General features: G+C 33.6%; 2 protein-coding genes and 1 long non-coding RNA gene across 12 annotated transcripts in view; 1 reads left to right on the top strand and 2 right to left on the bottom strand.

The window, feature by feature from the left end:
- LOC128557001 (uncharacterized) overlaps window positions 1-5,574 on the top strand; it is an 84,979-nt gene extending 79,405 nt beyond the window's left edge. For 9 of the 10 annotated variants that reach the window (XM_053543369.1, XM_053543378.1, XM_053543373.1 and 6 more), the window contains 6 exons: window positions 316-447; window positions 679-730; window positions 988-1,187; window positions 2,370-2,493; window positions 2,984-3,058; window positions 3,728-5,574. In XM_053543369.1, coding sequence (XP_053399344.1) covers window positions 316-447; window positions 679-730; window positions 988-1,187; window positions 2,370-2,493; window positions 2,984-3,058; window positions 3,728-3,855 — 711 coding nt within the window. In that variant the 3' untranslated portion in view covers window positions 3,856-5,574. Of the gene's footprint in view, window positions 1-315; window positions 448-678; window positions 731-987; window positions 1,188-2,369; window positions 2,494-2,983; window positions 3,059-3,727 lie in introns of those variants that run through there. The other variant, XM_053543413.1, reaches the window with a different exon arrangement.
- Window positions 5,575-9,387: 3,813 nt separating this feature from the next.
- Window positions 9,388-14,627, bottom strand: LOC128556998 (uncharacterized). The gene is made up of 2 exons (XR_008370973.1): window positions 10,055-14,627; window positions 9,388-9,679 (listed from the first exon to the last, which is right to left on the bottom strand). It is a non-coding gene; the product is annotated as an uncharacterized LOC128556998 (long non-coding RNA).
- Window positions 14,628-15,659: 1,032 nt separating this feature from the next.
- Window positions 15,660-22,779, bottom strand: LOC128556997 (optic atrophy 3 protein homolog). Its single transcript, XM_053543355.1, has 2 exons — window positions 22,537-22,779; window positions 15,660-16,913 (listed from the first exon to the last, which is right to left on the bottom strand). Exons 1-2 carry the CDS (start codon window positions 22,664-22,666, stop codon window positions 16,546-16,548), a joined length of 498 nt encoding a protein of 165 aa, XP_053399330.1. The 5' UTR covers window positions 22,667-22,779; the 3' UTR covers window positions 15,660-16,545.
- Between the last annotated feature and the right edge of the window lie 1,718 nt (window positions 22,780-24,497).

Below are 24,497 nucleotides of genomic sequence, written 5' to 3'. Positions count from 1 at the left end.
CTGTCTGTTTATGAAAAAAACATGCACACTGCAGCTAAATATAAATTCTTGATATGCACACATGCATTATTGAATGTAAAGGGCATTATGGTTGGTTTATTTTTGGGAGATTGACTGTTTAAAACGTGAAAAGAAATCCAGCAAGGACATCGTTACTTTATAACAAATATTTCTTACAAATTGCTCTTCCTGAAATGATAATTCATATTTCATGTCTTGCATCGATATTCAAGAACCATGTCCCTTGTCTATAGTTTTGTTGAAAAATAATCATAATTGGAAAACTTTAAAGAATTATTTTTATTGCTTTTTTAGAAGGGATTATCTGCCCCTGATGGTCCAACTCTTGAAGTGATCAAACATTATTTCACACGTATGCAGAAGTCCTACTCTCCTTTGAAGAAATTGGAACATCTTTTAGCTGCCACATCAACAATTTACAAATGTGTAAGTTACACTTCATCATTAATATAATTACAGGCGTTTCATCATTTTACTGTAAATTTTACTCTGTCCAAACTGTTTACATGTATTTTTGTTTAAAATTAAAATAAGAAATATCAAGCAATTATTTCTAAAATCTGCGGGCATTTTAATTTTATTTGAAACAGTCCTGTAACATGTGGTTTGGGTTAGATCAAAGGGAGGTAACACTGAAAGTAACACGGTACATTGCAGGTTGCAGTAGGACAGCAGAGTAACAGTTCCTTGCCAGCTTTTGGAGCAGATGGTAACTTGATTTCTATCTACTTTGTTATGAAAATGTATTTGTTTTCCTGTTCTCATTTTGCATCTTTCAGCGATTAGTTGAAAGCCAAAAAAAACTATTTACAGATATCAAATTGAAAGTAAGTATGTTGAAAAAATTATGTTCATATCTTAAATTATTGGCAGAATTCTTACAATTAAAACAGAAATTCTTCACAGTTCTGCCAAAGTATGTTTGTTGAATATAAAAGTTAATGGCAGTTATATGTACCGTTTCAGATTTCCTGCCAATGTTGATTTATGTGCTGGTTCAGTGTGGAATGGTATCTGTAGAGATTGAGGCTGACTACATGTGGGGACTTCTACATCCCTCCCTCCTGAACGGGGAGGGGGGTTACTACCTTACATCCCTCAGTAGTGCTGTACTTGTGCTGAAAAATTTCCGAGAAATGCAAGAGACAAATGCTTCTCAGCAAGAGGTAAATACCACTTAATTTCAATTTAGGCACTAAATAAATTGGTGTGAATAGCCCAAATTTTAAAATTATAAGGGACCTCTATGGTAAAGTGGTAAGAGAGCTGTCTCTATAAACTTGCCACTCTTCAGTATAAGACCCAGCTTTGAATGAAGAATTATTCCTGGTGAAGAAACTATGCAACTGTTATTCTAAAGGGGCTTCTACTTTTGCACAAAAGAGGCACCGGAGTGTTTTTCTCCGACTGTAAAACCAGTACCATGAGGAGTATGGATTCAAACCTATGACCCCAAGGTTGATCAGCATACATCTTGGCATGTGTTCAACTTGCCAGACTATTGAATGATGACTTTGCAATATTCTGTACTTGCATGCGTCAATCTAGCCTTCTAAATATGTCTTTATCACTGACTGATATGCAACCTTGCCAAATATCAAACAGGATAACTTTAATTCATTCAGACTAATCAACAAGATACCAAGATGAGACTAAATTTAGATATACTGATTTAATGGTTGACAAATTGACAAAACTGAAGTTAGGCTGGGCCAGTATTCATTTACGTTCAGTCAGAATTTAATACTTAGACATAAAAAATTAAGTTGCACGATTTATTAGTCACAGATTGAAAAAGGCATAGCACCGAAACGTCAGTAAAATAGACTGTAGAATTATTGTTAAAGTCGTGTTGGTCTTGAACTTTTTAGTATCATACTCAGACATAAAAATTTAAAATTTTCTCTTTACTGTTATTTAGTTACTTAGGTACTGATAATGCTGAAACTGCCAAATTGATACAGTTGTACATTGATTTTAATTTATTAATTTTACCTGAACAAAATTTATCAAAATCTGAAGTTCTGGTAGAGCCATCTCTGATACACAAAGGCCCAGATATACAGTTACAATGTTTCTTCAGTATAGAAAGAATGTCTGTGTAACAGAGTATAGTATAAGGGTGCATTTATTCCACCTTGCTATATGAGCTGGCTTTTATAGTGACATGGCAGTGTTCACCTTAGGTGTGAGATGTCCTGGCTTCGATTCCCGGTCAGGCTGAAGTATTTTCAGTCTGTTGCATCTGTACAAGGACAAAAATATGTTAAAGAATTATCTGTTAAGTATGTAGATATGTAATTTTTAAATGTGCAGGTACCTTATTCACAGGCAATATTTATTTTCAGGGTAAGCTACCCAGTATAAGTGATATGCAGGGTTTCTTGAAGATTGCAATCCCTGATGAGCAACAGGACACCATTGTGTGGAGAACATTACCTGTACGACCCAGCATGACTACCAGAGATGTCTGTAAGTACCATATTATACCATTTATTTGTCACATGTCATATAGAAAGTGCCAGTTGTTTGATCTACCACTAGACTGCTGCTCCTTTTTATTAGGCAAACTTTGTTTTGAGATCACAGGATGCATACAGATTAAGAATTTCTTTTATTTTTTGTAACACAGAATTACAGTAAGACTTCATTTGTAGAAAAAACCAACAAGTTTTAACTTTTTCCCTGCTAAATTTATAAAATGGACTGGCCCATCATTCAATTTAGGCAGTAGCATTTATTATTTGAAGGGGTGGTCACTGAAAATTTATTGTCTGAATAGCAACCAGTGCAGACACAGATGTGCAGGCTGGTCTTGGTCTGTCCTGGTTGCAAAGGCAGAATCACTTGTCGCCAACAGACTAAAGGTTAAAAAAGTTTGAACCTAAATATATAGTATGATTTACTGAATACACAGTAGAATGATACAAATATTTATGAACAGGCATTGTTTCATTTACAGGTTCAATGATTGCACACAAGTTCAAAATTACAAATCCGCAAGATTATGGACTGTATACATTGGAGAATGGGGAAGGTAGGTGCCTTATATCTCCTTTCACTCTGGCTAATATTTGTAACCACTGCAATATGATAATTGAAAACATATCATGGTGTAACATTTTCTGCAAACTAATGAATTATGAACATGTATTTCAAATTGTTTTTTGAAAGACGGTGTAAATATACTTATTATATACTCAAGTTTAAATGGGACCTGAAACAATGTTTTTCCATATTGACGTTCTAACTTCATATCGGGTTTGTGCCATCATTTGTGACATCAGTTTCATGTATGTTGTCGCGTTTAAAATTTCTTTAATGATGGAATTTTCACTTTCACTCAGGTTTAATAACAGATTTATAGAATTTGTATAATAATTTTAAGTGTACATGCGCATGTAATAAAAGAATTATTAGATTTGCATTGAGAATATGCACTTGCTCATTCGCAGAATAATATTGCGCTCCTAAAGTCGCGCAATATTTCCGCTGCAGAACTCATGCATATTTCTCATTACAAATCTAATAACCTATAAATATCGCAGATATGTACTGTCAGACTGGCAGTATATCTAATCTACAATGAATGAAGTTTTGTTGAAAGGTGATCAAGCAAAATGTGAATACAAACTTGTTTTAGGTCTGGGGTGAAACTGTATGTCAATGGTCTGCCTATTAAAAATATAATTTTTTTCTCTTTCAGAACATAAGTTGATGGATATGGAGTGCCCCCAGTCCCTGAAAGCTGATCGACTCTCTCACAAGAAGGAGTGTATATTTGCTTACAAACGCAATGCAGCAAATATAGCCTGGCCTAAATCTGTACAGTGATGGTATGGAAATACCATGGTCTAGATTATATGGAAGTAAATGTCTGGCCTAAATCTGTCCAAGATAGATGAAAAATATCCTGGCCTAAGTTCATACGGATGTATTTTAGCATAAAACTGTGCTGTGTTAATTGAAGTGCTACCTAGACAACAATTTCATTCATCTTATCCAAGTTGTGTACAGTGACAGTATGTAGTTGTATAAGGATTTTATTTGTTGTGATAAACTGTGCCATCATAACAGTCTTATATGCACCGAAATGCCAGAAGACTGCATGTACTTTGGTGTCATTTTTTGTAAGATTCTGCATTAAATGACTGAATAGTCTACTATAAAATTGAAGGAATGGCAAGGTTAATCATGGAATTTTCAGTTTTTAGATGTTTTAACACACTTCAAGATCAATATCTGCATTTATAACAGCATCTTATTATGCATACTTGTTAAATAGACAGACTGTTGAATTGGTTTTGAGATTTAATCTTGCTTAAGTTTAAAAAAAATTTATCTTAATCGTGATGATGAACAGTATTGTGCTAGGTGGATTACTGTATATTCTACGTTACCCATCTTGAAAACTTGAGTTGAAAGAAGACACTGACATAAACAATCTTCCTTTTATATCGTCTAGTAAATACAATATACAAGACAGTTTTAATTGTGAAGGTCATCAAATGTCCTATGCTGGCTCTATATTAAGGCCAATTATGTTGTTGCAAAACTTAATGGTAGAAAAGGAAGAAATGCCATTCCATACAACATGATGGCATGGCTAAATGTTTTTGGTATGGTATATGTATTTGCCATCAAATGGTTTGATGTACCATTTTCCACAACATTATTGTTAAAATGTTCAGTTTTAGAAAGGTATAGTAATAATGTGTTTATTATTTTAGCAAGATGTACCGGTATTTAAAAAATCTTGAGCAAATGTTGAAGCAGAGCTGGTATACACCAACACTTCAAGTCTGTTTAAACTTAAGACTGTTTTTATTGTATGACTAATTTTTACAAAACTTAGCTTGAAGGTAATTCCTGATATTAGATATTAAAATTGTTTGCATAATTGCAGAAGAATTTAGCCATGCATTGTAATAAAAGAAGTTACAACATTTTTTATTTTTGAAGTGAAACATTGCATGTGAAAAACAAGTCTATTATATTGCAACTCAAAATGTACAGATTTTGAACCAGACATTCTCATTTTTTTGTTCAGATTTATTGGTGCTATTCATAACCTTTAAATGTCATTGTTTACAAAGCTGCAATAATTCAACACTAATGTCCTACAGAAAGTAGTAAAAAGTTCTACTGATAATAATAAGTTTTATTGCCTTAATCAGTCTACATTGAATGATTCATATAAATTTAAAGTTTTAAATTGGTCATAATTATTTTAATACGTTATCTATTCAGGCATAAGTTGCCGGCTTGACTGGGGTATTTCTTTATTCGGAAAAGAAAAACTTAAAAATTTTAAGAAATAGCAAGGGTTATCAAATATCAAAATTCTTAAGTCACATTATGTAAGTTGATATTATATTAATACAACATGATATAATATGTATAAAATATGGCAAAACTCCATCTTTTAACATCAGTTTTTTTATTGCCTGCGACTAAAGTTTTAGAGATTTTAGCAGATTTCACAGTGTTTTTTATAACACATTACCAGAAGACACCATATTGCTATATATATATATATATTTTTTTTTTATATATATACAGTAACGAATGAAAGCATTTTTAACCTCTGAAAGAAATTGATGTAAATCTTGCCCTTTTGTCAGTGGTTGGCAAATCTATGGGGAAAAAAGTGTAACATTTAGGCCATTTTAAGGTTAAGAAATGGTTTGCAAAGAGCTCAGCGAGGATAAATTAACATTTTTTTTTACGTTTTAAGTAAATAATGCATACTGCTGTTTATTTTACGAATAAAAAAACTTTAGTTTCAACATGGTCATTATGATGGAGGAACATTTTTTATTATGTGCCATACTTACTTTATTTAGACCTGAATGAAGACACATTAATTTTTTGTAATTCAAAAATTTTGTAAAATCCAAGGGTATTGAAGGATGATTCCTTAATAATAAAAAGTGCAAAAATTACAAGTTTCATGGGTAAATTTTTACCTTTCATTTCATATACTATGTTGTTTCTACAATGTATTTGATACGTTTTACCCAAACTTAATTAACAACAAAAAAAGAAACTGTGTTTGAAATACAACATATATTCATTTGCATTCTGTAGTTTGTAACTGTATGCTTTTCCATAAATCATAACACACACATTTCCTGATATTATTTTTGCATATTAAATTCTTACTTGATTCGAATATTTGCAAGTTGTTGCATAAAAAAGATGCAGCAGGGTTTAATTTCATTTGATAGTAGTTTTTATTCATAGATTTTTTTTTCGAAATAAAACATTTTGGAATTTTTTGAGTAAATTTTGAAAAAAAAAAAATCAACTGAATTTGCAATGATTTCAGGTACATGTATCATTTTAATTTTTTTCTCATTTTTCACTATAAATATTTTGCATTTTACATGTTACTAATATCACTCATTGCATTTTAAGAGAGATTTCAGTCGTATTTTAATTAAAAACGTTTGAATATGTTAGTATATTAACATGTAATCTCATGTTTTAACAGAGCTTTTAAGAACGTATTCACCATTTGTTTATTACAGATGATTGTTGTTTGCTATGAAGAGTTAACCGTTAATGTTATTCGATGTTCTTCAGTTACTATTTGTTTAGTAAATGTTAGCGTTATTATCTAAGTTGCTATAGTTGTGTATAATTCCAGCCTTTAAGTGAAGGAATTACTATTGTTTTAATGCAACTTATAACTTATTTTAGTTGTATTGTGAAATAAAAAATCTGCTGAATACTGAAAATTTGTTGTCTGTAACTTTTTACCATTCCGGTATCGTGGGCTGGAGATGTCTCGTCTGCCTCTTGTGGCAGTTTGATTGAAAAATTGCTGAGGCTGAATTCCTGTATGAGGAAGGTAACAAGTTGACTACCAAGACTGAGGTTCTACTCTTGTAGGTGCATTTTTGTGCTTTCCCAATATTTTTTGAGAGGCTCTTAATTTTGCCTTTGTCAGTACGTCTTTTCTACCCCATCTGATTTGTGTTGTGCATATCTCTAAGTGTTTTACCTAGAGATAATCAACAACATAGCATTGTTGTTCAGCATTCGATGTTGTGCACCTGTGGTTTTATTTGAGATTTCACTCAGTAAGTCCACTTACTATAAAAATATGCATAATAGGGTCTAATGGTTTGTTTTGCACATATCTCAAAAAGAATTTGACCTAGTCATAAAAACAAATAGCAGATTGTTTTTCACATAAAACTTTTGTCTCCCTTCACTTAACAAATACCGGTAGACATGATTGTAAAATGCCACAAATTAAGGGTCAGAACTGGTATCACTGAACTAGAACAGTCAGTGATACACAGAACTAAGCTTGGCACTGATCACTCTTGTGAAGTTTGGTGGAATTCAAACCAGTGGTATCGAAGAGAAGTAGCACTGACATCATAGAATTTGACAAGTCTAGGGTCATAACTTTGTTAAATATCAAACGGTAAAATGCCAATGATATGTACAAATAAAATTCACACTGATCATTTGTAAGGTTTGGCGAAATCGGCAAAATGGTATATGGCAAGCAGTTTAAACACAAAAATATGACAAATCAAGGGCCATAACTCCACTGAAAGTCAATGAAATGGAACATGCCAGAGATATGCATAACAAGGCTTTGCACTGATAACTTCTGTAAAGTTTAGTGGAAATCTGCCAAATGGTGTAAGAGAAGTAGCCAAAACATCATAAAATTTGACAAAGGGCCGTAACTCCACTGAACCGAAACACGCAGACAATATGCATAAGATCACTTTTATGAAGTTTGGTGTAAATCAGCCTGGTGGTGTTGGAGGAGTTGCTTGGATAGACACACAGACTGATAGATAGCACATAATCAATAAAATCTTCACTCTACTTTGTGGCAGGGGACATAATTATTAAGCTTGTGCACCCGAGGTTTTACCTTGGGATTTAATTCCACCACCTCCAATTTAACTTGTACTATCTTGATGCCCTACTTCTCCCCCAACCTAAAGGTTATATAAGAGTTTACTTAGTCTTGCAACAAGTAACATACTGCCATACAGTGGCAAAAATGGGGAAACAGTGTCCTATGGACACACATCTACTTGCTGATGAAATACTACTTGAAGAGGGATGAAGGCACATTGTGAATAATAAACTGAGTGGAAGGCAATTGTAATTTACATGTATTGATAGTTAGATCACAAAGACCATTAACCTCACATAGAGATTTCTCATCTTTCTACATAATTATATAGACCAAGTACAACTTCAAATTCCACCGGCACAGGACTGAAAGCTAATTTTGGGATACCACATTGGTAAAGTGATTAGATTTGTCATCCCATCATCATATATAATTTACCAAATTGTTTTTTTACATTCTGGGCCACTGGCGCCAGATCAGAAAGAAAATGCCTCTGTACATGTTATACCCTACCCCTAGGTATTCTATAAGAACCATGGTCATGAATGGGAAAATATACTAACCCGTTTCAATCGTAAATTTCTCAACTTAAACGCGCAGTTCGGTGAATGGGTACCTAGAATACTGAACAAGCAATAATTTATCTTCCATCGTGCACCAGTCACCTTGTCTCAATATTCCATATTGCTGAGATTATCAACATATTTTATGCTTTCGTCAACGTTACAGAAAAAACTTGCTTGACCTTCCCTAATGAACATCCGGTCTAGAGGTTACGGCAGTGTGCACATGTTTGGCGAAATGTAAACAAACAAAAACAGAATTAAAAAAAATACAATTTTACACTAAAACTGGAAAAGATCTGTATATTATGATCTTTAATTTGAAATTGTACATTGATCTGCATCTGTTCTGTTTATTTTATTCATTTTGCACATTTATGCTGCATTTTCACATTTTAGCGAACACGTGTAGTAAAATGACTATTGACATACATTTTCACAACAGCCAATCAGAATGCCTGAATGGTTTTGTAATCTAGAACGGAACTTCACCAGGGAAGGTCAAGCAATCTTTTTGTGTAACGTTGAAATAACAATAAACTACGCGTTGTTTTTCTAAGATAAGATGTATTGAAGAAAAGTGACCGGTACACAATGGAAGATAAATTACAACTTGTTTGATATCCATAGTACACATTTACCGAACTGTGTGTTTTAAGTATGAAATGCACGATTGAAACGGGTTAGTAAATTTTTCCCTTCATGACCATGGTTCTTATAGAATACCTAGGGGTAGGGTATAACATGTACAGAGGCATTTTCTTTCTGATCTGGCGCCAGTGATTCTGGCACTAATTATATTGTCAAAGTCTGTGTAAAATTACATTTTTAGTGACATACAAGATTTTTTTGAACAGGTATGCTGGTAATTATATCTGCTGATCAACCTTCAGAAAAAAGTATTGAACATTTATTGTTTCATATTTTATTTTCTGCAAAACATGCAAAATTTTCACATAATGGTAAAACATTAACTGAAAGAAGATGTAAAATTTCTAAATATCTCTTTATCAACAAGATTACAACCGTAACAAATATCAAACCAGATTGTCAAGCTTATGTAAAATACTAGACAACCAGGTTACCTGCAAATTTAGCCACATTTCCTTCTAATCTGATTTCCTTTGCACACCAGTAACACATTCAAATGGATACAATTTTTCAATTCAACTCAGAACCTAGCCAATCTTCACAACAAATCCTTTCAGTGTAATTAAACAGTTCAAAACTTTGTAACTTCAAAACTTGATACTATTTTATGGTAAAAAACTTGAAACTAATTTGTTACTAATGTACTTCCCAAATAATCTTACAATGGTTTGATGTTCTCAATGCATAACCTATATACTGCTTACTGTTCTTCAGGATATTTATAAAAAATCATTTTTTCATTGTTTGAATATTTTACAATTAAACCAATTAAAGCCAAATTTACATATCCATAGTTTTATGTAAAATGAAGAAATGCTGACAAGTAATGTCTGGACAATTATTCTTTCATTCCACATTAGTTTCAACATATTTTTATTTCCAAGATTGTGACATTTCAACAGGATTAAGGAGCAAGTCAAAAGACTTTTTTAGAACTCTGTTCTTTGATATGATTGCAAATAATTAACCAAATATAAATGGCAAGATATAAAAGATAAAGAACAGCTGAATTGACTGTGATCATTTTAATATTTTTTTGCTTAAGGTGTAGAAAAAAACAAAATTAAACATAAAAGCCTTCATTCTCAGAATGTCAGAAAGATCATAATCTGATGTGTACCTATATAGGAAATGTATATGTTGTGCAAAGACCATGTAAGGTTACAAAAAAAACAACATTTTCTTTTGCAAAAAACATCAATATGCCCAAGAATATACTACAGCCAAGTACAAAATGTACATCTGAAGTGATGCCACTGTGACACAATAAAGCAGTTTTGGTCTGAAATTACCTTTTCAAAATAAAGAACATTACTTCCACAAAATATCTTTCAGGTTTTACAGTTGCAATTTAATGTGACCATTAAATATTTTAATTGGTCTTTGCTGGATACAGAGGCCAGGTTCTGAGGACGAAAAAACATTATACCTGTTTTAAAACGTTATAGGTGTTCACTGCTAAAATCAACAAGGTGACAAGTTAATGAACAAGAGCTGTCCGTAAGACAGCCAATGCTGGACTATTCGAATTATTGTCCCAAAAGCAGGAAAATATTACCCTAAATGTTAAAATATCTATAGAGCTTCAATCTAGTATCTGCATTAGTTTTGGAGATAGTAACTTGCATGCAAAACTTTAACCAAATGATTTAAGCTCAAAAGGGGACACAATTTGACCAAAATGCAGGTCAGAGTTATCGGACTTGATGCAATCAACTAGTTTTATAACCCCGAAGGCAAATGTGAAGTTTCAATTTAGTATCTGCATTTTTTCTGCAAATAGTAACTTGCATGCAAAACTTTAACCAGAATATTCTAAGTCCACAAGGGGGCATTATTTGCCCAAAATACATGTCAGAGTTATGGGACTTGACCCAGTGAGGTTGGTAATTGATCTAGAAAAAGAAAAAATAAGTTTAAAATCTATATGCCTTTAAGTAATAGCTGTATGTACTTGCATGCAAAACTTTAACCAGGATTTTCTAAGTCCAAAAGGGGGCATAATTTGGCCAAAATGCAGGTCAGAGTTATGGGACTTGACCCAGTGAGGTTGGTAACTGATCTAGAAAAAGAAAAAATAAGTTTCAAATCTATATGCCTTTAAGTAGTAGCTGTATGTACTTGCATGCAAAACTTTAACCAGGATTTTCTAAGTCCAAAAGGGGGCATAATTTGGCCAAAATTCAGGTCAGAGTTATGGGACTTGATGCTATCAACTAGTTTTATAACCCCGAAGACACGTGAAGTTTCAATTCAATATCTGCATTAGTTCTGGAGATAGTAACTTGCATGTAAAACTTTAACCAGGATTTTCTAAGTCCACAAGGGGGCATAATTTGCCCAAAATATAGATCAGAGTTATGGGACTTGACCCAGTGAGGTTGGTAATTGACCTAGAAAAAGAAAAAATAAGTTTCAAAGCTATATGCCTTTAAATGATAGCCATATGTACTTGCATGCAGAACTTTAACCAAGCTGTGATACCGACGCCGACACAGACGCCAGGGTGAGTAGAATAGCTAGACTATTCTTGGGCTAAAAATACAGAACGTTCAACAAATAGTGCAACAAATTTCACAAAGTATAACTATACATTTCTCAAAAATACTTGTGTCTATGCCCTTGCTTTAAGAGACACACAATTTACTGATGACACCTCTTAAATTTTGTATTTTGCAAAAGTTGCCGAATGTTGAATTTATGCATCTAAAAACTATGTGATTCTTAGTAACTACTGAATACTGCTGTATTTTCAATTGAGCATTGTACAGAATTAATCAGCCTATTGACTGTGGAATCATTTATATCTGTTATATATTTTTATTATATACCTATATAAATTCTGTAAATAATCGGCTTGTATTTCACAATTAAATATGAACAGTCAGACAAAAATTCCGTATTGTACCTTTTAAATTCCGTATTGTACCTTCTGTATTGTATGCTGCCGGTCTATTTTCATTAATATGCATGACCCGACGCATTACTATAAAAAGCGCACACAAAAATTTCACTAAGTTTCATTTAATATCGATAAACATTGAAGATTTCGTTCAAGAACAAAACAACAAACAAAAAGGTAAAGGTATATAATAAAAGGGTTATTATAACACTAGCTAGATCTGGGACTTTGTATTCCGCTCTCGTGGATTTTGCAAGGTCGGATCACACTCGGCGCTTGCGCGCCTCGTGAGATCCGATCTTGCAAAATCCACTTGAGCCGAATACTGTATCCAAGATCGAGCTACTGTTATAATAACCCTATTATATCAACAGCTAATTTCCAATATTCCATGACTGCGACAATCCTTGATATCAAATTCAAATGAACAAACAAAAAAACCTGACTCAAAACTGTGTATGAAAATTTAGCTAAATCTAGTATTAACTGTTCCGTCTGGAAAATTTACGATCTTGGCTATTAAGATGCAAGTAAAATAATTTCTTACTTTAAAGAGAATTGTGCAAAATTGTATATTTCTGGTTATCATAATTGTTCAAAATTAGCGAAACAGTAGTAAGTTTTTAGCTTTTTTGGTCTAAGTTTGGCTATAACAGATAGCTGAATTTCATCATACTAATCAATGACCAGATTTTGTTGTGGAACTTTTTTGAAGATTTCCAACACTAAAAATTATTAACTAAAAATAATTGTGAAATTGCTAGAAAAATATAACACAATAAATTGCTAATTACACTAGAGATGCTTTTGAGAAAAGCGCATGTCTCCCACAACTGCCACTATGAAAAATGTCTAGTTTCTCTAGATGGTTTAGATGAGTGGATCCAATTAGATGGTCTGGACAAGTGGATCCAATCAGTAATTCCAGGGCCATAAATCAAAAGTGCCTGGGTGGATTTGGCTAGTTATCAAACTTGGCTAAGGTCTTATGGCCAAACACATTTTGTTAAAGTTTGATGAAGATCGGATGAGAAATGTTTGACTTAAAGAGTGCGGACAAGAGTAAAAAGACGGATTTTTCGGTAATTCAAGGGCCGTAACTCCAAAATGCCTGGACCGATTTGGCTAGTTATCAAACTTGGCTGAGGTCTTATAGTCAAACACATTTTATTCAAGTTTGGTGAAGATCGAATGAGAAATGTTCGACTTAGAGTGCGGACAAGAGTAAAATGGCCTATTTTTGGTAATTCAAGGGCCATCACTCCAATACGCCTGGACCGATTTGGCTTGTTATCGAACTTGGCCGAGGTCTTATGGTCAAACACATTTTGTTTAAGTTTGGTGAAAATCGGATGAGAAATGTTTGACTTAGAGTGCTGACAAGCTTTGTGATAGACAGACACACACACACAAACTGGAGTAAATCAATATGTCTCCCACACCACTGTGTGGTGGGAGACATAATTAATTGCTTGGTGCTAGAAAACTATAATGTAGTGTTTTATGGATTAGTCACTACCTACAAAATAGTAAATCAAGGTACTCCAGAACTAAAGAAATACATTAGCATGAATTACGATGACAACTTAAATAGTTCAAGCCATGGTGTTAACACAGCACAGTTACAATATTTCACCTGTGAAACTTTGGTTCAGGTGAGGTTATAAGAGACATTAACATATCACAATGTAACAATGTAAATCACCACTTTGATTGATGCTCTTCTACAAAATCTAATGCTGTGTTATGTTCTAACTTGACGAGGTAAAATTCTGAGCATTATTAATATTTGACATATGAATGTTTGGCCCATCTCTGTTGTACAGAATGAAAACAGACCTGAATACAGCAGCTCTCAAAGTTACCCTGTACAAAATATAATCCATTTAGAATCAAATTACTATTCAACACATATTCAAGGAACATAATATCATATACTCTTTATAAATCAACATTATGCATTTTCAAACACACTTTACAATACACTTATTAAACAGCAATAGCATGCCTAAAGTGGTTATTTTCTCAACTAAATCTACATTGCACAAGGAAGCAACCCAAGTGCAAATGTAAGTATAGGAGTGCTTATAAACACTGAAGGCATGTCACTGCCATTTTATGAGTTGTTTCCTATAAACCAAAACTCACTAAAGAAAACGTAATAATTCAAATCATTTAACTGTATAAAATATCAAATTTAACAAACTTTTTAATGCGACGTAATATAGTAAAAATGACATAAAAATGACGCCACATATAATCCGTATCAGTCCAATATTCAGTAACTTGCACACTTACTATCATTGGCCTAAATTACAGGATTCTGTCCTATGTACTTGATAAGGTGTCAAATGCACTAGTTTTGTACACCTCAAACACATCTAATAGAAGACATAATTATGTAGAAATATTGTCAGTAAATTATTATTATAAAGCTTGTATTTTTATTGACATTACCGGTAAGTATATTTCATTCCAATTTTCACCAACTCTGGTATTCATGACATATCATGTCAAATTATTACTCGAGGATAATATAATCAAACCAATAAACAACAACTTCAATTATTTTAGTCACAATTATTGAATATGAATGCATTTACAGGGGTCCTGAAATATTTTCAGAGTCTACTTGTCCACGGACAAGTTGGGCACACAAATCCACTTGTCCGTACCAAAGAAGAACTTGTCCGTACTTTTTAGTTTAAAAAGGGAAGGATCAGCATTATCATTACTGAATAAACAAATAATACAAACATACACTTCTGTTGACTTCTATTTTAACTTATATAAAGTTTTTGTTAAGACTAGAACCATCCTTTTGAAAATATGTTATAACTAGCAAGCTTAGTGTCTAGAACATCCACTTGAAAATATGTTATGACTAGCAAGTTTAGAGACACACGAGTCTGAAATTCTATCAGTAAGACCATAGAAGTCTATCTTTACAAAAAATACCCCCTATAGTTTATTTTATATATAGGGGGTATTTTTTGTAAACATAGACTTCTATGGTCTTATTGATAGAATTTCTGACTCCTGTGGTAGAGAATAATTAAGAACACTTGAACACATGCCATTGACAAAAATAATCTCAGTATGCCTAATTAGAACGTCTACCCTCACTGAATACTGCACTGGTCTTTCAGGGGTCCTGAAATAAGCTGTCCGAGTTGTTAAATGTCAAAACAATCGACTCGAAAAATTAAGCCACAAATTTTGGCTACTAAACTTTTTTACATAGCGTAACCTAGCTAATGGATTTTCTGAAAATCAAAAATGAAAGTAGATAACGGGAATCCCCAGACTGGCACTCATTTTCAACTTTACGGTTTAATTTTCCAATAATGATCATTAAATGTAGTAAACCAGTCCACGTGTCTATAAATGGCTGCATACATTTTTGTTTTGATAATTTACGGGTCATAAATGATCACAAACAGATTAGATATTGCCTTTAGGCATGTGGAAATCACAGATGACGCCGATTAGTTTCGTTTTTATAAAATGTTTACCACGGAAATTTTACTTGTCCCCGGACAAGCCAGCTTCTAAAAACTGCTTGTCCGGACCGAGGAATCCACGAATCGGACAACTCGGACAGCTTATTTCAGGACCCCTGATTTATACTAACCAGCAGGTGAAAATATAAAGACAACAAGAGCAATGCTTAACTATTCAAAACCCTCAACACTAAGAAAGCAGTCTACATGTATACAGAAACTCGAGTCAAGAAGCAAAGTCAGTGAATCTGTATCCCCACCAAATGGGTTGTGTCTGTGAATGAGGTGACTTTATTTTGAAAGATAACTAATTTACGGATATACACAAGTTATATTAGTTTATGATGACCGATCAATATGTTACCTAACTACCATCAACAATCCTTATTGTTTTATAATATCAAAGAGAAAACCTCTGCTTTTAGTTTTACTGGGTCAAGGTGGGTAATATTAAAATGAGCAAAGGTCATTTGCCTTTGGCGGATGATAAAAACACAGCACAACATTGTAAAATTTAGAAACAAACTTACTGAACCTGTGCATTGCAAGTCTGACATATCATCACAGTACAGGGTTCATACAGACTTTGAGTGGCAAAATTTAAGCACTTTATAAGCCTGTGCGAACCCTGCAGTAAAGAAAGCATGTGAGGTTTCAATCCATTCCCATCAGTAGTTACTTAGGTAACACTTTGCCAATATAGACACCGAGGGACAGGCAAGTGCAATCAATAGCTTTATCTATTCTCTGAACCAAGCTAAAATAAAAGCCTTGCTCACAAAGATTTTCTAACGGTTGCTTCAACATACTTGACACTTTTTTTCATACTAAGTACTATTAAAAATTGGAACATTTGTATCTTATATCATCCTCTAGAAATGGTAAAAATGAAATCCAATACATTGATGACTAAAACCACAGTATTTTTTGTATCACAACATATATTAATGACTACTGGTTAAACCATACTATTGTATCTATCACAATACAATATTAACTTGCACAGCTTCATCAACTTTTCTTTCCTTTACCATACACTTTCTCCATTAAACTGTAACTTTTACTGTCTAATTCACCAACTTTTCTCTGCAATTCACGAAGCTCTGCTTCCACTCTTGCTGAGTTAAGTTCTAATTCCGTCACATGTCTTTCCAACGACATCAAATATTGTTTCTTTTCATCCTTTTCTCTTTCACTGTTTCTGGCTGAGTAAGAATATTCTGCGTACAAAATTCCCACCAGGAATGTGTACAGTGTTATTTCACCTATCATCTCTGCACCCAGCTCCACAGCTTTATCTGGCGACAGTGCTTGTTTCTGTGTTGGTTTTCCCAGCCCTAGTATCCTCATCTTGATATTAATTTCATATGAGTGGTACACTGAAATAGAAAGAGAAATACCTTTATTCTGGAAGACAGTTTCGTATTTTGGCACTTGTTGATATCCTGATTTCAGTGAGTCCAGGGGTCGCGCGAGGGAAATGTAAGAAGTTTAAAAGCAGTATTGAGCATTCAAGAAAAGCAAACTTGAAAAAGGACAAGGCAATGTTGTTCTTATATAATTCCATCAAGGATTTTTTACATCATTTAAAGAAGTGAAAGAATTTTCAAGATCGGATTATAAAAGAGAAAGTTATGACCATTTATAAATTGATAAAAATGGTGGCCATTTTGTTTCCATGGCAACAAAACACACAAGAGCTGTCACAGGAGACAGTGGGCTCGACTATTTCCATGCTGGATAGTGAAACTTGGCACATCTGAGGAAGCTAGAGCTGTCATTTGTGTTTAATGACTCCAATAAGAAGATACTGGACAATAGCTTGAGTCTGTGTCAAAAGTAATAAGTAATAAGAGAGATAAAGAAGATTAAACAAGTATAATTCTAAGCAGAAAGGGACATAATTCATGAAATATTGATGCCGAATAACAACTTCAAGTTTGAACCAAATCCATTTAGTAATAACTGAGATATAGTGAAAATGCATCAAAATTAATCTGAAAGTCTAAGTAAAAAGGGGGCATAATTCATGAAATATTGGTACCAGAGTAATGGACCTTGTGTAATATGGAGTGAGTGATGATGTTGAATAATTATTTTAAGTTTGAATCAAATCTACCTAGTAGGCCTAATAACTGAAATAAGTGTGAAAGTGCATGAAAACTTTAACCTGAAATTCTAAGTAAAAGGGGGCATAATTCATGAAATATTGATACCAGAGTTGTGGACCTTGTGTCATATGATGTGGGTGATAAGGTGGAACAACTATTTTAAGTTTGAAACAAATCCATTTAGTAATAACTGAGACAGAGTGAAAGTGAATCAAAACTTTAACCTGAAATTTTGAGTAACAAGAGGGTCATGATGACACTGGAGTCTGGATCGCTCACCTGAGTAATATGAGTCACATGTTTCAAATGGCAAGCTGATGCTAAAACATTAAGTAGTTAGGTCAGTAGGTCACATTCATGGTAACTGAGTTAGTTTTAAGATCAGTGTGCAACACTGTACACATCATCCAAATTTCAAGGCTGTATCTTCAAAAACAAGAAAGTAGGTCAGTAGATCAAGGTCACAGTCAGGTGATCCCTAATTGCTTGGGGTCATCAGGTAATCATAATTAAACAGTCTAGGAAATATATGATCTGATAATTTTTGAAGTATTTTTCCTATATAACCCATAATTATAACAAGTGACCCCCAGGGCGGGGCCTCTTTTCACCCTAGGGGCATAATTTGAACAAACTTGTTAGAGATCCACCAGGCAATGCTACATACAAAATATCAAAGGCCTAGGCCTTGAACTTTCAGACAAGAAGATTTCTTTTTTTCCCTATATAAGTCTATGTTAAACTTGGTACCCCCAAGGCAGGGCCTCTTTTCACCCCAGGGACATAATTTGAACAATTTTGGTAGAGAAACAACAGGAAAGGCAACACACCAAATATCAAAAGCCTAGACCTTGCAGTTTCAGGCAAGAAGATTTTTAAAGTGTTTTTCCTACATAAGTCTATGTAAAACTTGAGACCCCCTGGGGCAGGGCCTCTTTTCACCCCAGGGGCATAATTTGAACAGTTTTGGTAGAGGACCATAGGCAATGCTACATACAAAATATCAAAGGCCTAGGTCATGTGGTTTTAGACAAGAAGATTTTTAAAGTGTTTTCCTATATAAGTCTATGTAAAACTTGTGACCCCCCCGGGCGGGGCCTCTTTTCACCCCAGGGGAAAAATTTGAAAAATCTTGATATAGCACCATAAGATGATGTTATATGCCAAATATCAAGGCTCTACGACTTGTGGTTTTGGACAAGAAGATTTTTCAAGTTTTTCCTTTCAGTTGCCATGGCAACCAGAGTTCTGCATGGATTTACATTCTTTTAATAATTTTGAAAGGAGACCACCTAAGGATCATTCCTGTGAAGTTTAGCATAATTCTGCCAAGTGGTTTTCAAGTAGAAGATTTTTTAAGAAAATGTTGACGGACACACGACGGACATTGAGCGGTCACAAAAGCTCACCATGAGCCTTTGGCTCAGGTGAGCTAAAAGGGGAGATAATTCATGAAATATTGGTTTGAGAGTTATGGCCCTTGTGCCATATGATGTGGGTGATGATGAGGAATAATTATTTCAAGTTTTAAACAAAGCTATCAAGTAATTATAGAGATAAAGTGAAAGTGCATCAAAACTTTAACCAAAGTGCGGACATGGATGGACGTCGACGCCCGGTCGAGTAGGTCAGCTCTCCATACTTTGTATTGTCAAGCTAAAAATGGCGGAATTATTTAATTTCTAGATACATATTTGAACTGTATTTACTTATTTCTATGAAATAATTTCTCTACTTTTTTCCAGCCACATTAAATGAAAGAAATTACCATGTTTTACATTTTACACTTTAGAGGTCATTCATAAATAAATAATTCAGCAGTATGTAAATGACGTCCATAAGCACACTAAAATGGTTGCCTCCATGATCAGCCATTTTCTTAAACTTCAAACTGCCATTATCTTTTTTCAATATTGATGCGATTTTAAAAATTCTTTCAACAATTATGAAAGGCTTGAGAATCAATGGCTGTTATTGAAACCGGTGTCAGGGTAGATATCTCCTTGCACCTTTCACATATTTTCGAGTAGTTATTTAAATTATGGATTAAATTAAACCAACTTGTTTACATGAATCAGGCTACTTAAATGTCGCTGGTCGAGCCAGTGAAACAGACATGAAATTGAGATCATATGTATTAAATGGTGCAATGCTTTGACATGGCAAAATGTTATGTCTAGCTGTGATTTAATTTTATTTATTAAGCAAGTAAGACCAGTATATTAGGACTTTTTTGGATTTTTTAATGTCCTCGTTTTCCTAACAGTAAAATGCAGATACGGGTAAGGCTTAGAGGGATGACAACTATAAAATATTAGACCATAAAATAAGTCATCCCGATAAGCCAAATGAGTAAGGCTAGTATAATACAAAGTAGTATGACAACGATATCTCCCTGTGCCACCATTAATAAATAATATGGCAGGCATGAAATATTGTAGTCAAAATAATAGGACTTTTTGGGACATCACTGACTGTCGCTGTCTCCGTCACATCCAAACTTATTCTGCATATTTCTGTTAGGAAATCCCCAATGAAACCCATTGAGAACCTTTTCTGGTACATGTGCAGTTTATTTGTAATGATTACATCTCTGAAGACTGATAATGAATTTATGTTGACATCAAAGCATAAACTTGCCTCACTGACATTTTATGAATGTATATTTTGTGTTTTGTTTCTGCAATTTAGTGTTATCGGCAGTCTACTGTCTATTGAAACTGGTGTCTGGGTAGACACGGATTAAATTCAACCCATCTGAAGTCACTGTGGTGGGGAATCACATGATCGAAATAATCTCTAAACCAAAGTTATATTTTGAAGAACATAAATAAATTTCCTACCAGGAAAATATATATAGAAATTTAAACATAGCCTAACAATAGTAACATATGACATATGTGAATATTGTGATTCTCCACAGTGAAAGTTTCTCCATGAATAAATTGATGTTTATTTTTTTAAAGCAAGTTAGTCTGACCAGTGTATTACCATTTTTTTTTGTATTTTATGTCTTAGTTTTCCCAACAGTAAAATGCAGATACGGGTAAGGCTTAGAGGGATAAAAAAAAATTATTTATTGTCGGAAGATATTGTAATAAGTAAGGAAGTGTCTAGCCATCCGGTAACCGGACGCCTGGCCTGCGTTCTAGCCGTCCGGTTACCGGACGTCTAGCAAATCCTCAGGGGATTTTCTAGCCGTCCGGTAATAGATTTCCTAATGAATAAGTAATGATATCGGTCTATTATTTACTGATGATATCGATACTTCTCTGAACACAAAATTTTGTGTTAAATTACATACTAAATATTTATCTACTTTTAAATAATTGTCTTGAATAAACCACTGCATTAATATTCAGCCGATAAAACGAAATTTGCGGAAATCAGTAATTGCGAGATCGCTGTGGCGTCACTCATTAAAATTTGTTGCAAAACAATGTCTTTATTGGATTGGAATTTTTTACTTTTAACTACGTACTTTTTCACTGGATTTTCAAAATTTAAACATTCTATATTTTAGTATTAAATTATTTTTTTAATGACATTTAATTTCACAAAATATGGACATTCGGCGATCAATGTTTTATCATTTCTAACATCAACACATTCCTTTTGAAAATTCAAGACTTTGGTAATTATTCACCCAATATTTTGTTTACAGAAAAATATTGATATCTTTAATAAATTAATAAAAAACAGTTAAAACTTTATAAAATAATTACTTATTCATTTAGAAGTCAACTACCAGACGGCTAGAACGCAGGCTAGGCGTCCGGTTACCAGACGGCTAGACACTTCCAATAAGTTAACATAAGCTATATATCGATATAGCTTTTTACCAACATAACAACTCTCCTAGCTGCTACCTGTAATAGTGAGCTCGAAGAGCAGGCCCAAAGGGCCTGCTCGAGAATCGAGCTTTACGGTAACGCAAGTATACTTTCACACTTGGTAATGGTTTTGAAAAGTTTCGTCGGAAGTTTTAAAAAAGTGCACCCTAGCGGACTGGTGCTCACAGGAAGTACTTCTTTCCGGAGTGAATACAGAACTTCTTTCTATTGCTAAAAATTATTCATTGCTCAACAATAATGAAAGAATGATTTCCAGTTGTTTGAAAAAAAATATTATTTGCATTTAAAAGATCAAGCATCGGCCAGAAAATGGAAAAAATGTCATAAATAAGCAGAAAGAAACGGGAACGCGGTAATGACGTCACCGTGACACCGGCTTTCCATAAATTTTGCAACGTATGATATTCACTGTTATAGGCATGGTGACACTAAATGTAGACTTTTTCAAGTGAATAGGTTCTCCCGAATTTTTGTGACTAGTGAATAGTTTCTTTGTGACAAATAAATGATTCATAATTTCAACATGTCCAAAACATTGTGGAATGATACTAATTTCACTTGGGTATTGATTACATTTTACTCGGACTTTATCATAGACTCCCTGTGTAAAATCTCAAACTTTTAACTAAAATAAAGGTATTAAATCGATATAATATTTCAGTGAAACTTCAAAGTTTTGTTGTTTGGAGCATCATCTGGGGCATGTGCAGTGAAAAATCTTAATTTGATTACTAAAATAGTGTGATATTTATTTCTAAAGTCACTATATGTTCATTGTAAATATACTCCATTATACCCAAGTGGAAACTGGCAGGTACTCGAAAATGCAGCTCTCTGATTGGTCAATTAGAACCCCTAATGTACTGTGATGTCATGATAAAATTATGAATGCATACTATTTTTAGCTAAATTCGATTTCTTTGAGCTCGCTTTGAGGCTTTGCCTTATTTCATATTATACAATATCATCTCATTGCTCAAAAATGCCTGAGATAACTACGATTTCATACTGAATATTGAAAAAGAAACCAGACTTACATTCAGCCGGCTTCATGCAAATCTTTTTGAAAGTTGGACTTGCCCTTGCACTTCTTTTGACAGCATTGGCAAGTGGTTTACTCATTTGTTTTACAAAGAGTACTCCTAGTTTTATCAGGGGCAAAGGCATTTTTCTTTTTTTAAGAACAACAATCAGCAACAAAGTATTTATCAACAGCAGAAATTTCAAAAGTTATTTCAACATTGTCAATGTTTGTCCTTAGAGTAACTTCCCTTGTGTTCTGTTTGATTTATATCTGTAACCACAATTTACAGATTAATTTAATCGAATAGTAAATATCATTAGGTTAGAACACTAATTGTTGTTATTGGGTTCGTGGAGTCCATTCATTAGACGTGTAATAGAGTTCTGCTTAAGCCAGTGCTAGGGGGCGTGAGAGGTGTTGCACATTTTATTGGCTGTGTGACTAAAAACAGAGCTGGTGTGCCTGTGTGATATATTACAGACTCCGGTATATACCAGATTAACTAAATTTGAACGAAAAATATTTTAAATGTATAAATTTTGTAACCATGGTGATACTAACCCTAACCTTTAGTCAGTACATTGTGCATATTCTACACTAAATGCGTGCGGACATGCAAAAAAATTAGTAATTTTGCCGTGCGCTCCATTTGATAATAATTCCGGGCATACGCAGAACGCCAGCACCAGCTTTGCAATGAGAAACATTCCATTTTATTACCTCTCATGAACAGACTCAATCAAAAGGAGTCTGCTATTATTCTTTTTTTTTTTTTTTTTTTTTTTGGTTGCATTCTGCGCTTTCAAGGGAACTTTTTACAAATTTTATTTCTCATATATACCTTTAATATGAAATAAGGCAAAGACTCAAAGCGAGCTCAAACAAATCGGGTTTAGCTAAAATTATATGCATTATTTATATGTAACAAAGAAACCATTCTCTACTCAAAAGAGTTCGCGGGAACCTATTCACTTAAAAATAGTGAGTCTACATTTAGTGTCATCATACCTGTAACAGCGAATATCATAGGTGGCAAAAGCCGTTGTCACGGTGACGTTATTACATAACTGCCGCGTTCCCGTGGCTTTATGCTTATTTATGGCATTTATTTCCATTTTCTGGCCGATGCTTGATCTTATAAATGAAAATAATATTTTTCCAAACAATTGGAAATATTTCTTGCACTATTTTTGAGTGATGAATAATTTTCAGCAATCGAATGAGGTTCTGTATTCACTGCGTAGGGAAGTATTTCCTGTGAGCACCTGTCCGCTAGGGTGCGCTTTTTAACAACTTCCGACAACACTTTTCAAATCCATCACCAAGTGTGAAAGTATACTTGCGTTACCGTAAAGCTCGATTCTGGAGCAGGCCCTTCGAGCTCGCTATCATGTTATAACATTATGACGTGTACGGCCTTCCATAAAAAATAAAATAAAAAATTAATAAAAAAAACTATCTTAGTTCTACCAATAAACAATGTAAGACTTAGAATATGAATGACACGACATTGGATAACAATATCAAAGATACAATTGTCACAGGGCTAAATATATTAGCAATCCCGGCGTAGGTTCTACTCTCTTTATTATTCCGTTACATACAAAGCCTAAAACATATAATAACATGAAATTAACAATCATGATAAAATAAAGATAAAATAATACAAAATTGCACAAACATAAATTCACGCATAGGGTAAAGAAATACAAAATACAATATTAATGAACAATAGATCTAAATATTTCTTACCACAGCGTCTGGTGAATTAACTGAATTAACTGAAGATTGTTAAATAAATTCAAAATGATTTGAATTTGTATTTAAGATTTTCCCATCTTACTCGTAAGAGAAGAAAGACTGTACTGAGGTCCGAAGGATTTTAGCGGTGAAAAGTGCAAAGAGGATAAAAAGAACAGACCAATGTATATCTTTCTCTCATTCTATCTCTCATTCATACATGTAAGACAAACA

This window comes from Mercenaria mercenaria, chromosome 1 (genome assembly GCF_021730395.1).
Source record: "Mercenaria mercenaria strain notata chromosome 1, MADL_Memer_1, whole genome shotgun sequence".
Taxonomy (NCBI): domain Eukaryota; kingdom Metazoa; phylum Mollusca; class Bivalvia; order Venerida; family Veneridae; genus Mercenaria; species Mercenaria mercenaria.
Note: the sequence above shows the minus strand (reverse complement) of the source record. Positions and strands in the feature narration are given on the sequence as shown.

Excerpts from the sequence above, each read along its gene's own strand:
- LOC128556997 (XM_053543355.1), bottom strand. The coding sequence starts at position 22,666 with ATGCCTTTGCCCCTGATAAAACTAGGAGTACTCTTTGTAAAACAAATG. Across the intron at positions 16,914-22,536 it reads TTGCATGAAGCCGGCTGAAT|TGTACCACTCATATGAAATT; the intron begins GTAAGTCTGGTT and ends TTTCTATTTCAG.